The 12,528-nt window shown below is 40.4% G+C and overlaps 1 protein-coding gene across 10 annotated transcripts in view; it reads left to right on the top strand.

The window, feature by feature from the left end:
- Positions 1 to 12,528, top strand: part of KIAA0319L (KIAA0319 like) — a 97,561-nt gene that overhangs the window by 21,125 nt on the left and 63,908 nt on the right. For all 10 annotated transcript variants that reach the window (XM_045476679.1, XM_045476673.1, XM_045476671.1 and 7 more), the window contains one exon: positions 10,245 to 10,774. In XM_045476679.1, the coding sequence (XP_045332635.1) occupies positions 10,245 to 10,774 (530 nt within the window). The remainder of the gene's footprint in view (positions 1 to 10,244; positions 10,775 to 12,528) is intronic.

Raw genomic sequence — 12,528 nt, 5'->3', positions numbered from 1 at the left:
TGCCTTATTATCCACAGAAACTTGGTTTCCCTTTGTCCCCCAAGAGAAGAATTTACCAACTGTTCTTTTTTTTTTTTTTTTTTTCTAATAACACTGATGGGGCGTTCTCTCTACTCTCGTTTCTACCATGTCAGTCCTTCCACTGGGATTCAGTTTGATGAATTTGGTTAAAGTATGAATTCCCAATGACCATAACAGTATGGTTCCTAAAGTAGTGGGTGTTCTGTATCTGCTTCCTTCTTGGTTGCCAGCTGTGTCTTGGAAACTCTGAAGTTTCCAAGTTAGCTGGAAGAGTCAGGCTTGTTACCTGAGAATTACAAATGCCAGAGGTAACAGCATTGTCTCTAAGTATTTCTAGAGTTGTTCACAGCTTCCTAAAGTATTTGATGAATTTCCACTGGTAATAATTTTTTTTTTCTATAGACTTCTCCACTCTGCTGCTGGGGATTATGAAACCTGTCTAGATTTTGTGCTAGATTTATTAGAATTTTGTATTTTGAGACGCAGTAATAATAAGTAAGTATTGCTAGTTCCAGAGCTTCCTGTTTTGGGGATTCTCCAAATAATATATATGGGAGCCCTGTATTCTCTGCTTTGCCATGGCTTTAGAAGGAAAGGGATTGGCTCTGTCCTCCTATTCTCCACTGGGTAAGCTTTCTACATGCTTCTACCAGGAGTGAGTTCCAGACTTTCCCAAAGGGTTTCAGTCTAAGGTTCTATGTAAGCCCTCTTTTGTAAGGATTTAATATTGCTTTTGCTTAGGCCCTGGGAGCGGAGCCAGGCTATGACGGCGTGGGCAGGAGAGGAACTGATCTAAAATTGGAGCTTATTTTCATCTTACCTTTTATCCAAGTTACTTCTAGAATCCAATATTGACTCTACCAGGGCTCCCCTGCTTCCTCCTCTGATGAACTCTTTTTCTCAAGAGTAACAACAATGAAAACAATGAAAATTGAATCTTAGGTTAAATTACTTTCCAAAGGTTAAATTGTAGTAAATGATTGATCTAGAGCTGACTCTGGATCCCATGTCTTTTAGCCCTCTAAGAGGGCTAAATTATAAATTATGATCTACTGAATAGATGGAAAAGAACTGGTTTTCCCCCATATTTTTATTATTGAACACATAATGGAGCAACATTAAATAACATTTAATAAAAAAAAAATAATTCAGTCAAAATCCTGCTAAGTAAACATGTGAACTGAGAGATCAGAGTACCTCCACTCCTGACTGAGATTAATTTTCTTAGCAATGCCATAGACAGTTAACCTGCCCCAGACCTCACATTTGTTTTTACTCTTGGTCACTGTCAAAGACTTAAGTGCTTCTGACCATTTGTCCTTTCCCAGGCTCTCTATTCCCTTGAGCTAAGACAAAGGATCAAATTGTCAGTTAAGATTCAGATGAATCAGAGATCTTAGCCGTCATTACTAAGCTTTAGTAATAATTGTAAGAATACGTCAATCAAAAGGTACAAGTGAGGTAGAGAGAGTCTGAAATATCCTGTGTGAACCCCCAGGTTGTTCCTTCCCTCACTGAACGGGTTCTCTCCAGCCCAGAGTAATGGTAAGATCTCTAACTGAGGCTTCCAGGTCACCTCACAAAGCAGGGGACGTGTTTGGGTTATGAAACGTTTCTCTTTTATGCTGCCACATAGTTGTGTAGCTTATGTGACATTCTTCAGGGAGCCATGGAAGCAAAAGAAGACCTTTGCAGGTCAGACCAGTCTTACAGCTCCCTCCCCCCACCCCCACTTTTATCTCCTCTTCTTTCAAAGATCTGGATTTGACCAGAGCTGCTAGCAACAATCAGATAATTAGAATTTTTTGCTGCTTTCCCTTCAACCTTGTAATTCCCATAAATTTCCTTAACCATTTCTCCTGAGTCTAAATCTGTTCCCCCAGATTCCACAGTACCTCTGTGATTTGCCTCACAACTTTCACCGTTTGTACTGAGGATGGATCGGCAGCAACCCTGTCATCAGTTCATCATCATAATTTTCCATCCTCTCCTTTTTTCTTGCTAGAAAGTACCTAACCGTTGTGATTTGTGTGAGTCTGACATGACATTCCTGAATAACTCTGTGTTTTTCAACTCACTAACATTTACCACCCTCCCTTCCCAACTTTTTAACTGTGATAAGAATCCATTGCATTATTAAATCCTCTCATACTGAAACTTGTGAGTTAAGATATTAGATAGATCTGGCTTTCTCTTGGAGGAAGACATGGTTTTCCCTCTAGCCTGCAGGCGATGGTTGCTCATTCTTCCATATCCCATGTACCTCTGAATTTGGAGGTGGAACTGATGTCCTCATCATTCGTCACTGTCACTTCTTGAACAGTACTCCTCCAGTGTCATGGAAAAAGTTCTGCTCTTTGAGGTTTATACCACTTCCTACCCTTCCCTAATCATTATTCATCTACCAGCCATCATTCACCCCCCTCGTTTATTGTGGCATATGGGCCTCATCTCTTTTTGAAGTCTTGTTATCAGCCTGGATGTCTTCAGTATGACCCACTTGATATCAGGCCACCTGGTTTCCTGACAGTTTACTCATGGATTCTTTCAATACTTCATGCATGCATATGTGCATTTATTTGTACATTTATTCAAAAAGATATTTTGGGGGGTGCCTGGGTGACTCAGTTGGTTAAACATCCAACTTCGGCTCAGGTCATGATCTCATGGTTTGTGAGTTTGAGCTCTGCATCGTGCTCTGTGCTGATAGCTCAGAGCCTGGAACCTGTTTCAGATTCTATGTCTCCCTTTCTCTCTGCCCCTCCCCCACTCGTGTGTGTGTGTGTGTGTGTGTGTGTGTGTGTGTGTGTGTGTATACACGCAAGCGCGCTCTCAAAAATAAGTAAACATTAAAAAAAAAAGGTTTGAAAAAGATATTTTGGGGCACCTGCAGTGTAATGTGCCAATCTCATGCTAGAGTTGGAGGTACAGTGGTGAGAGAAAAAAAAACAAAACAGACATGGTCCTGTCATCCTAGGGCTTACAGTGTGGGGTGGGGTGGGGAAGACATTGAGCAGATGATCGCACAAAGAAATGTAATTTTATGTGTTATAATTGTTTTGAAGGAAAGGGGCAACAGGGCCCAAAGAGTGTGTAAGCGGAGAGACCTGACCTGGCATAGAGGCTTCTCTGAAGAAATGATGGCTGTATTGATATCTCATAAGAGGAGTTAACTGGGTAAAGAAGGGAGACAAGAGAGTTCCCACTAGAGAGTGCAGCATGCGCAAAGCCCAGTTAGGAGAGGGAGCATAGTCCATTTGAGGAATGAAAGAAGCCTGGTGAGTTGGAGCACGACAGAAGGAGAGCAATGATACAAGTTGGGGCCAGAAAGGTAGGCATGGTCTAGATCATACAGGATCTTTTTAGGTTATGTTAAGAATTCTGGTTATCAGAGCACCTGGGTGGCTCAGTTGGTTGAGCATCCAACTCTGAATTTCAGTTCACGTCACGATCTCATGGTTTGTGGGTTCAAGCCCTGCATCCGGCTCTGCATTGATGGTGTCGAGCTTGGGATTCTCTCTCGCCCTCTCTCTCTGCTCCTGCCCTGCTCACACTCTCTCTTAAAATTAATAAACATTAAAAAATTTTTTTTTGGTTATCATTCTAAGAGCCTTGGAAAGCCATTGAAATTTCTGTTTATTTAAATTTTTAAAATTTATCTTTCAGAAGATATTACATGTACATTGTACAAATTCAAAAGGTAAAAAAGGGTATTTAGTGAACCGACAAGTCTCTCACTTCAGTCTTTTGAGCTACCTCATTTCCCTACTAAAAGCAACCGTGCCAACTTCTTGACTATTCTTCCAAAAATAGTCTATGCAAATATATGCATAAACATTATATTCTTTCTCTCCCTACACCAATTGTAGCATACTATGCACGCTGCTCTGAACTTTTCTTTTTCTACGTAACGTACCCTAGATATCACTGCATATTAGTACTGTATAAAGTAGCTTTATTCATCCCCATAACTGCATGGATCGTCTTTAATTTAGTTAACCAGTTCTTATTGAGAAGCTTATAAGTTATTTCCAATATTTTTTTCATTTCAAACAACACACAGTGAATATTTTTGATAGCATGTCACATGTGCGATAGTATACCTGTTCAGTTAATTCCAGGTTTAGCTACCTTTATTCTATAAAGGCTGAATTTCTTTCCTTCAGAGCACTTATGCTGGTTTGCAATCCTGTATTCATTATTATGTCTATTTAATCTAATTTAATCCTACATTCATTATTGTCTGTTTAATTGTGTCTTCCCTATCTAAATTATAATCTCCATCAAAGCAGTCCTAGCATGAGACAGATGCATTGTAATATTTGTTGAATAGATGAATGAATAAAGAAATAAAGATAATAGGTAGGTGGGAAGAAAACGTGCCTTCTTAATTAAACCTTTGAGCTTATCTTTTACTAGACAGGAACAATTTGCATCTCTGTAAAAATCAAAATCATTTGTAACTTATCAGTTTTCTATAAATTAACATCTAAATTTAGGCTGTACTCATTAGTTAATAGTTCAAACAAAAGTACATTCTTTGGACCAGGGGTTGGCAAACTTTCTTAAAGGGCCAGATAGTAAACATTGTAGGCTTTGTGAGTCTTAAGAAAAAACTCTATTGCAGCTAGTTAACTCTGCCATTGTGGAGCAAAAATAGCCATAGACATTTTATATGTAAATGACTGTGACTATGTTCCAATAAAACTTTATTTACGATAGATAGGCAGCAGCCAGAGTTACCCTTTGGGCCATAGTTTGCTGCCCCTGGTTTGTTGAATCAGTAGTGATACCCCTTCTTTCATTCCTGATATTGTTAATTTGTGACTGCTGTCTTTTTTTTTTTTTTTTTTCTTTTTTTTCCTGTTATCAGTCTGACTAGAGCTTTATCAGTTTTGTTGATTTTCCAAACAACCAGATTTTGGTCTCATTGATTTTTTTTTTTTTTCTTTCTGTTTTTTATTTGTTTTTGTTTCATTGGTTATTCTTATCTTTAGCTTTTTCTCTTCTCAGTTTATTTTGGGTATAATTTACCCTTCTAGCTTTTATGCTGAAAGCGTAGATCATTGATTAAAAAAATTTCTTTTTTTTGTTTAAAGTTTGGCCTTTTTTTCTCTAGATCATTTGGAATGTGTATAATACATATGTACAAGCAAAAAAGCTTCATTTAAAAAAATATATAAGCTTTGGGGCGCCTGGGTGGCGCAGTTGGTTAAGCGTCCGACTTCAGCCAGGTCACGATCTCGCAGTCTGTGAGTTCGAGCCCCGCGTCTGGCTCTGGGCTGATGGCTCAGAGCCTGGAGCCTGTTTCCGATTCTGTGTCTCCCTCTCTCTCTGCCCCTCCCCCGTTCATGCTCTGTCTCTCTCTGTCCCAAAAATAAATAAACGTTGAAAAAAAAAAAATATATAAGTCCATCAGACATAGATTTCTGCAACTTTTAAAATTTAAAGTATCATGGGACTCTTTCTGTTGCTGTATATAGATTCTACCTCATTGTTTTCAGTTGCTGCATAGCATTCTAGAGTAACTGTATCTGTGTTGATAGACATGTAGATTTTTCATATATTTCACCTGTACAAACTATGCTGTAATGAAATTGTCACATGTGAGAAGTTCTTCAGGATAGACGTGCACAGAGTATTTTTGTTACATGTGTAATTTATTGAATGTCTCCCCTTTGATGCTCAGAAGGAATTAACTCGATGTGAATTACCACACTAACTACAATTGGTGGCTCTGTCTTTGTTATGAATTTTCTTATGTTGTTTAAGGGCTGAACTTTGGGGAAAAGTCTTCCTACTTTCATTACATTCCTGAGGTTTTCCTCCATATAGATTCTCTGATGTTCAGCAAGGCCTGAGCTGTGTCTGAAAGCTTTCCCATATTTCTTGCAGTAATAGGCTTTTTGTTCAGTATGAATTCTCATATCCAATAAGTTCTTCATAAAGACTTTCACACAGTCATTACACCAGTAGAGTTTCTTTTCACTGTGAGTTTTCTGATGTCCAGCAAAGGATATATACCTGAAAGATTTTCCCCATTTATTTCAGTGATAGGGTTTCTCTCTTGTATGTTTTCGTTGATGACTAATAAGGGTTGAGCTCTTCCTAAAGGCTTCTCCACATTCATTACACCAATGTGGTTTCTCACCAGTATGGATTTTATGATGTGCCACACAGTGAAGTTATCCATGAAAGCTTTTCATCACATTTAAAAGGCTCTTCTCCACTATGCATTCTCATGATGAGTAAGGCCTGGGTTCTAAGCAAAGGCTTTTTCCACAGTCTTTTCATGTGTAGGGTTTCTGACTGGTATGAATTCTCTGATGACTTTAAAAGGATAAAGTTCATTTTGAAAGCTTTTCTACATTCATTGCATTTATGGGGTTTCTCTCTAGAATGGATTCTCTGACAATTGATAATTGTTGAGTCCTTCTTGAGGATAAGGTTACTTGTTCATGTGAATTTTATGATGACTTAAAGGAAATGAGCTGGGGCACCTGATTCAGTCGGTTGAGCGTCCGACTTTTGATTTTGGCTCAGATCATGATCTCATGGTTCATGAGATCAAGCCCTGCCTCGGGCTCTATACTGACAGTGCAGAGCATGCTTCGGATTCTCTCTCTCCCTCTCTCTCGGCTCCTTCCCCATTTGTGCACCTTCTCTGTCTCAAAATAAATAAATAAATAAACTTTAAAACAAAATCTTAAAGGAAATGAGATGAGTTGTTCATAAAGGCTATCCCATATTCTTTTTTTTAACTTTATTTATTTATTTTGAGAGAGAGAGAGAACGTGAGTGGGGGAGGAGCAAAGAGGGGAGAGAGAGAATCCCAAGCAGGCTCTGCGCCGCCGACAGCGCAGAGCCCAATGTGGGTCTCAAACTCATGAACCACAAGATCATGACCTGAACCGAAATCAAGAGTCAGATGCTTAATCAGACTGAGCCACCCAGGTGCCCCACTATCCCACATTCTTTACATTAATGGGTTATCTCACCTGTGTAACTTTTCTGGTGACTGATAATGGAAGAATTATATTTAAAGGCTTTTCCACATTACCGTGCCACTTCTCTTTGGAGCTTCTGTGCTCCCATTCCAGGCCTTTATCAATCATGACACTGTATGTTCACTCTTCTAGAGACGATCCTTCAGAAACGTTTTGCTTTAGGACTGATATCTTTGTTTCAAATCAGTACTCCTGGACTGTACAGGCACCTGGCAGAATTTTTCACACCTCCATCCAGGGCTCTACCCCTTGCTCCAGTGGGTGATTAATTTTGGTTTGAAAAAGAGAAGCCCCTTGGACACCAGATTCCCATAGTTTTCCAGCATCACATCCCTGTACGTATCCACTGAATGGCATCCAGGTGTCTCTGTTCAGTGTGGGTAAAGGTCACAGCCACATGTGTAAATGTAGCTTGGGAGCCCTTTGTCTCCTTAGCTGCTCTTCAGAAAATCCTGATAAACCAATGGTTCTGGAGTCTAGAAGTCCAAAATCAAGGGTTGGTTCCTTCCTCAACTCTTCTTAGCTTCTAGTGGTCACTGCCAGTCATTGGTGTTCCTTGGTTTGTAGCTGTATCTCTCCAGTCTCTGCCTCTGTCATCACATGGCCTTCTCCTTGTGTGTCTCTCTAGATTATCGATTTTAGACTTTTCTTATTTTCTAAATAAGCATTTAAAACTGTAAATGCTCCCTCTAAATGCTGCATTAACTGCATCCCATGAATTTTTATATGTTTTCATTTTCATTCAGTTCAAAATATATTCTAATTTCCCTCATGTGATCTCAACCTACACTTGGGGTAAATTAGTGGTCAGTGAAAGATGAAAAGGGACCATTATCCAGTTGTCAGGAGCTCTTTATCTGTGTAGCTTCCTCCTTTCTGGTTGTTTGTTCCAAAATTCTTGCTATCACAGTCACCTCAAACTCTGTTTCCTCAGTGCAGCAAGTCTGCCCTAGTCTGCTTGGGCTCTCTCCTTCCCTGTGCCACCATCTGGAGTATGATGCTGTACGGAAAGCCCTGGTGGTCACAGGGCTCACCTTGTTTGTTTCCTTTCTCTCTGGGATCACATACCTGTTGTTCATGGTCTAAAAACAATTGTTCCATATATTTTGTCTAGCGTTCTAGCTACTCATGGTGGGAGGGCAAGTCCTATGGCAGTTTCTCCTGCAGGAGCAAAAGTGGAGGTCACGGTACATATTAAAAATTAAATGAAATAGTGGCTTATAGAAAAGTGCAGGTTATTTTCATCTGTGTGGACCTCTTCACTATGTTAAATGTGAGAGAATTACTCTGGGAAGAATGAGGGAAAGTTGATATAAAGGTGACTGACAGTGGTTACTGAGGTAACAATTTATTGATTTCAACACAGTCTGTGTACTTAGCTGTTAACCAAGATTCATACCATTGGTTACTGTGTGGGAAGGTGGATGAGGATATGAGGGGTATTTCTGTAGCTCTTGGTAGCTTCATTTTTTTCATAGTTGCTATTTCTTCATTTTTCTTAAGGAAGTTCTATTTTTTCTAGGTTTCTAAATTGCCTTGTCTGATGTTAGGTTCGTGCCAATGTCTGTCTCTTTTCTTTTAATGAACAATGGCAGATTGGCTTCCATAGCGCCTGCTCAGTCATCCAGAAGCTTGCCTTTATTTTCCTTATATCTCTCAGTTGACTGGTGTTCACATTTAGTCTGCTGGACGTTTTGTAAGTATTTCCTGGGAGTCAAGTTGGCTTTGGCTGATTCTTCTTCTTTTTTTTTTTTTTTAAGTTTATTTATTTATTTTGAGAGAGACAGAGACAAGCAGGGGAAGTGCAGAGAGAGAGAGGGAGAGAGAGAATCCCAAGCAGGCCCCGCACCTTCAGCGCGGAGCCCAGCATGGGGCTGGAACCCACGAACTGTAAAATCATGACCTGAGCTGAAACCAAGAGTCGGCTGCTTAACCGACTGAGCCACCCAGGTGCCCTGACTTTGGCTGATTATTCCATTGTTGCTCTGGTTAGTCATAGCCCTTTTTCAGTTATGTGTATGTGCAGACATGATTATCCATCTCTTCAGTGTTTTGGTTCTACTGCATATTTTCTGAGTGTAATTTCAAGATATTTTGTGTTCTAACCCCAGGGCCAGAGCTAGGGTGAAGAAAGAGACACATAAGGCGCAAAATTGAAGGAGGTGCTCACTCTCAAGGTTGGGTAAGCCAACTCTGTACTTACATGACTCTGAGAAGATATTCCTTCTTAAATTTTGTGCCTGAGGCATCAATCTTGCCTCACCCTGGTTCTGGCCCTGTATAACCCTGACCATAGTTGGGTACAGATACCTATATAACTAAGACCTTAAAATAAGCTCTGTATAATAGCTTTCATTTAGAACATGCTTTGACTTTACTTCATCTAATAAAACAGAAGTGAGGTAATATTTCAGGAGAATTAATGCCATGCCTAAAGTAATTCAGTAGCCCAAAAGTTTATCCATAAGCAACAGTAACCAGAATTTTGAACCATGTTATTTATGTTAACCACACTAGGTCACTGTTGTACTTCTGTTCCTTTGTTTCTTATCATGACATGGCTTGTCAGTAGGAAGTTCATTCTAGCAGAATACCTCTCATGATTAAACTTTTTGGTAATCTGACTACTGATCAGCTCTGGTTGATACCATGATATGCAAAACCACCTGACTCTGGCAAACAGTTGGTTAGAAAATGGATGAACCTGTAACCTGTTGGAGGTGAAGAATACTCCGTTTGTGTTGCTGCCAGTTCAGTGGGTGGGGGTGGGGGTGGGGGGACTATTCCATCCTGTTCCACTACCTGTTCTTCTGGTCCCATAGTGCTTGCACTGTCCCTGAGAAAGGCCAGGACATGAGTGGAAGGTCAAGTGGTGGGACTCTGCCCCTTCCACCCCTCCATACACTTCCACCAGAATAGCTATTTTGTTTGTCTTGCTTTTTTCATGAACTGGAATTCTGTATGAAAGGTCTATGTGGAAGGGACTCATTGAGAAGGGGAACCACCGATGAATGTGGAACAGTACTTCTATAAGCTAAAGTATCCTGAGCCAAAAAACACTCTATTTTGCTTCTTCTGTTCCACTTACTAGACAGTTTTCCCACCTTCTTAAAAACCAGTATTCAAAATAGCCTTAAATGTTGGTGTTCGGGGCACTTTACAGATCAGTAGTGTGTTTTTATTACCTCTTAAAATGTTTTCATTCCTTGTTTTTAGATGCCAGTGAGAGCAGGTGCCAGCATGAGAAGACAGAATTTGGAGTTGGCCTGAGATCTGGGGGAGAAAATCACCTCCGGCTTCTTGAAGGAACCCCCTCTCTCCAGTTGTGTTGGGCTGCTTGCTGCCAGGATTCTGCCTGCCATGCCTTTTGGTGGTTAGAAGGGATGTGCATTCAGGCAGACTGCAGCAGGCCCCGGAGCTGCCAGACTTTCAGGACAGACTCTTCCAATTCCATGCTGGTGTTTTTTAAAAAATTCCAAACTGCAGATGTTTTGGGCTATCCACCTGAAGAAGATGAACCACATATTCTGGGGCTAGGTTGGAGCAGGGTATCTTGGAGGAGACAGAATCCACTCAGAGCTCCACTCAGACCCACTGTATCTTCTAGTGACCAGCAGAGCTTAATCAGGAAGCTTCGGAAGAGAGATAGTCCCAGTGAAGAAGTAGCTACACATACAGTGACACAGCATTCTGAAATGAATGACTCCAAGGAAGTAGGTGATCTGAATACCAGTGGTTCTGCAGAGGTAAGCATATTATGAATAAGGAGCAGAGAAACTGTTAAATCTGCTTTCACATTTGGCACACATGAGCAGTGAAGCTGGTGCTTGTGGGAAGCACTCTATGCTGAGGAATATATGTATAAAGCTGCTTGGTGTCATCTTTGTGGGTGCAGCCCAGATGTTACAAGCATAGTTGGACTTTAGAGATGTTCACTGCATTACAAGTCTGACCATTGTTTTGGTGACAGCAGAAATCTGCTCATTATCTAGCCTAAGCTGGTTCTTGGCTACAGGTAAGTGCAGTTGTGTGGTGTCCGTTTTCACCAACAATTCTGCAGTATTTTCTGCCAGGTTGCAAAACACTTGATTGACATGGTTGCATTCAAGCTGTCCTCCCTCTTCCCCATCTCCCACGTACAAATACATTACCTTATGGGGTAGTTTCTATTCCAGTCTGAAGTGCCATTCCTGGCACCACAGACTAAGACCCGACTTACTGAGCTGGGGAGCCAGAGCTGGCCACTAGCCAAGAGGTTTCTGGGGTGACTTCTTACCAAGCTTTGTATGCCAAGGGAGATACCACCAGTAGAGTTTATTCTGCTTGTTATGTTTCTTCATTGTTGATCTTCCTGGGCAAATGATTAAAAGGAATGACTCACTCTGTGCTCAGCCTCCCTTGATTGCTGTGACTTATTTTTGTATTTGTTTTGTCCTAGTTGTTTCTACCAAGTTGAAGCCAGAGTGGGGAAGCTACTACATGCCAGGCACTATGTGTGCTAATCGTCGTACAATGTCATTTTGTTTGATTTTCATAGCAATATTCCCAAATTGGTATTATTAGCCCTGTTTTACCAGTGAGGAAACTGGGGCCCAAAGAGGTTAAACAGTTTGATTGTGTAGCTAATGAATAACAAACTTTGGATTGGGATGCAGATTTAATATTAGGAAAAAACCTTTCAGTGCAATATTAGAGATACAGTCTTAGGTTTAATATGCCCCGTAAACATTAGACATCTGTTGTTAATGTCAGATACTTTATTAAGCACTAGAGATAGAAAGTGAGCAAGATGTGATCTGTGCCCTCAGGGAGTTTACAGTGTAGTGGAGACTCAGACACAAAGGTTGGGTATTTATAATAGTGTGTAACTATTGCATTAGTAGAGTTATGTATACAATACAGTAGGAACAGAAAAGAGGAAGTGATTCATTTGAACAGGCAGGTGGTATGTATATGCAGGGAAGACGTCACAGAAATGTTTAATTTATTATTATTTTTTTTAATTAAAAACATTTTTTGTTATTTTTGAGAGAGAGAGCACGCGCACGCGCGTGTGCACATGAGTGGGGGAGGGGCAGAGAGAGAGGGAGACACAGAATCTGAAGCAGGCTCCAGGCTCTGAGCTGTCTGTACAAAGCCCAACTTGGGGCTTAAACCCATGAACTGTGAGATCATTTCCTGAGCTGAAGTTGGACGCTTAACTGACTGAGCCACTCAGGTGCCCCAGAAATGTTTACTTTATTTCTTTTTTCTCTTTAAGCATTTATTACCTACACTAGATTATAATCCTCTTTTTAAAAATGTTAATTCCGGTGTGGTTAACATACAGTGTTATAGTAGTTTCAGGTGTACAATATAGTGATTCAACAGTTCCATATATTATCCAGTGCTCATCAAGATAAGTATACTCTTAATCCTACTCACCTATTTCACCTATGCCCCCCACCCACCTCCCCTCTGGTAACCATCTTTAATATATTTCTTGAAGGATGTGTAGGAT

Source organism: Leopardus geoffroyi, chromosome C1 (assembly GCF_018350155.1).
Source record: "Leopardus geoffroyi isolate Oge1 chromosome C1, O.geoffroyi_Oge1_pat1.0, whole genome shotgun sequence".
In the NCBI taxonomy this organism is placed as follows: domain Eukaryota; kingdom Metazoa; phylum Chordata; class Mammalia; order Carnivora; family Felidae; genus Leopardus; species Leopardus geoffroyi.
Note: the sequence above shows the minus strand (reverse complement) of the source record. Positions and strands in the feature narration are given on the sequence as shown.